This window comes from Seriola lalandi, unplaced genomic scaffold, assembly GCF_002814215.2.
Source record: "Seriola lalandi dorsalis isolate HSWRI2012SDOR001 ecotype SW California unplaced genomic scaffold, Sedor1 jcf7180002004321, whole genome shotgun sequence".
Classification (NCBI taxonomy): Eukaryota; Metazoa; Chordata; class Actinopteri; order Carangiformes; family Carangidae; genus Seriola; species Seriola lalandi.
Window position 1 is genome coordinate 1 of NW_019474976.1, and position 1555 is coordinate 1555.

A 1555-nucleotide genomic window follows, 5' to 3' on the forward strand; every position below is an offset into this window, starting at 1 on the left:
CAGCCCCAACCTGCAGCTGTTATTGTTGTTGCCATTGGAGACTGCCTCTGCAGCCACAGCCAGATGATCATAGTCATCAACATAAGCCCCACTCTCCAGGAGTAGTTTGACTACATGAGTGTGTCCCCCACGGGCCGCCATTGTCAGGACACTTGCACCCAGCCTGTTCCGTCCATTAATCTCTGCCCCGTTCTCCAGCAAGATGTGGGCAACGGTCAGGTGACCAAACCTGGGTGGAAGATGGAGACACAGAGGATGAGAAAGGCAGTGGAACTCAAATATCTAATTTCCTCAGCTGAACACAGTTGATCAAAAATGTTATATTTTCATTAGGGTGCTACTCCTCTTTCAGCGGAGTCAACTCTCACATGGTTGAGAAAGTGCATCACTGCCACAGCAGGTCCATTACTGTACACACTGCTTGTGCACACTGAAGGTACACTAAGCAATTTGACATCAGACACTGAAAACACAGGCAAGCAAGCTGAACTCCAGGTGATTTGTCAAAGTTTCATGACACTGACACTTATAATATTTTCATTAAATGAATATTCATATACATTTTGTTGAAACTAAGAAATTATTTCATACATAACAATAAACACAATAATACATACATGATGCTTCACCAAACCCTATGCCTGAATCTGGCCACTACTTATCAAATGTTCATTTAACAGGCAAGACTCTTACACACACATAGTTCGATACAAATTCAACATACATTTGCTTTACAAGAAAAAAGCATTTTAGATTTGTCTCATTGTGGCCACTGTCACAATACTGAAGAAGAAAAGGTTTGTGTGTGGAAAAAATATATTATATAATTCATCACTAAAGTTTGTTATTGTTGAACGAATTAAAGAGTGGCACAGTGTTGTGAAGTGATTCATCATTGACAGCATGGCGCTATAAATGAAATTGCCAGATTTTTTAATGGAGTTTTGTCTGACACTCTCTTGATACTTTGAACATAGTGCAAAGAGTTGCAGCCCGCAGCCCCACCTAGCAGCCTGCATCAGCGGGGTCCAACCGTAGTTGTTGCGGCTGTCCACCGAGGCTCCCTTTCGGAGCAAAAACCGGACCAGGTTCTCGTGACCGCTGGCAGAGGCGAACTGCAGGGCGGTGTTCCCCTCCTCGTCGGTGCAGTCCACCGGTACCAGAGACAATATGTCCGCGGCGTTGCACTCCGACCCTGCTTCTGACCGCAGTCTGCTCTGCCGCCCGGACTCTTTCGGGGCTCCGGGCTCCAGGATCCCCCGGGCCGTCTCATAGTCGCCCTCATCGCAGGCACGGAAAAGCAGCAGAGAATCAGCGGGGACACCAAAATTCATTTCTTCATTTAAAGCCTTATTCCGCCTCCATTAAACTCCCGTTTGTTTAATCGACGGTAACGGTCCGAAAGTTCCCCTGTCACTTGGCGGCGGCCCGTGTTTCGAAATCATGACGCACAGTGAAATAAAGTTTAGTCTCCAGGTCGAGGACTGTCCTCCTTCCTCCCAGACAATGCAACCATCCTCTCATCTCCAATCATAAACTTTGACAAAACTTGTTT

General features: G+C 46.2%; 1 protein-coding gene across 1 annotated transcript; it reads right to left on the bottom strand.

Annotated features, from left to right (window-relative positions):
- Positions 1-10: 10 nt before the first annotated feature.
- LOC111668858 (ankyrin repeat and SAM domain-containing protein 6-like) lies at positions 11-1547 on the bottom strand (the record flags this gene model as incomplete). The annotated part of the gene is made up of 2 exons (XM_023425012.2): positions 1006-1547; positions 11-229 (listed from the first exon to the last, which is right to left on the bottom strand). Coding segments are annotated over exons 1-2 (548 nt in total), but the record flags the coding sequence as incomplete, so codon positions are not given.
- Positions 1548-1555: the final 8 nt, after the last annotated feature.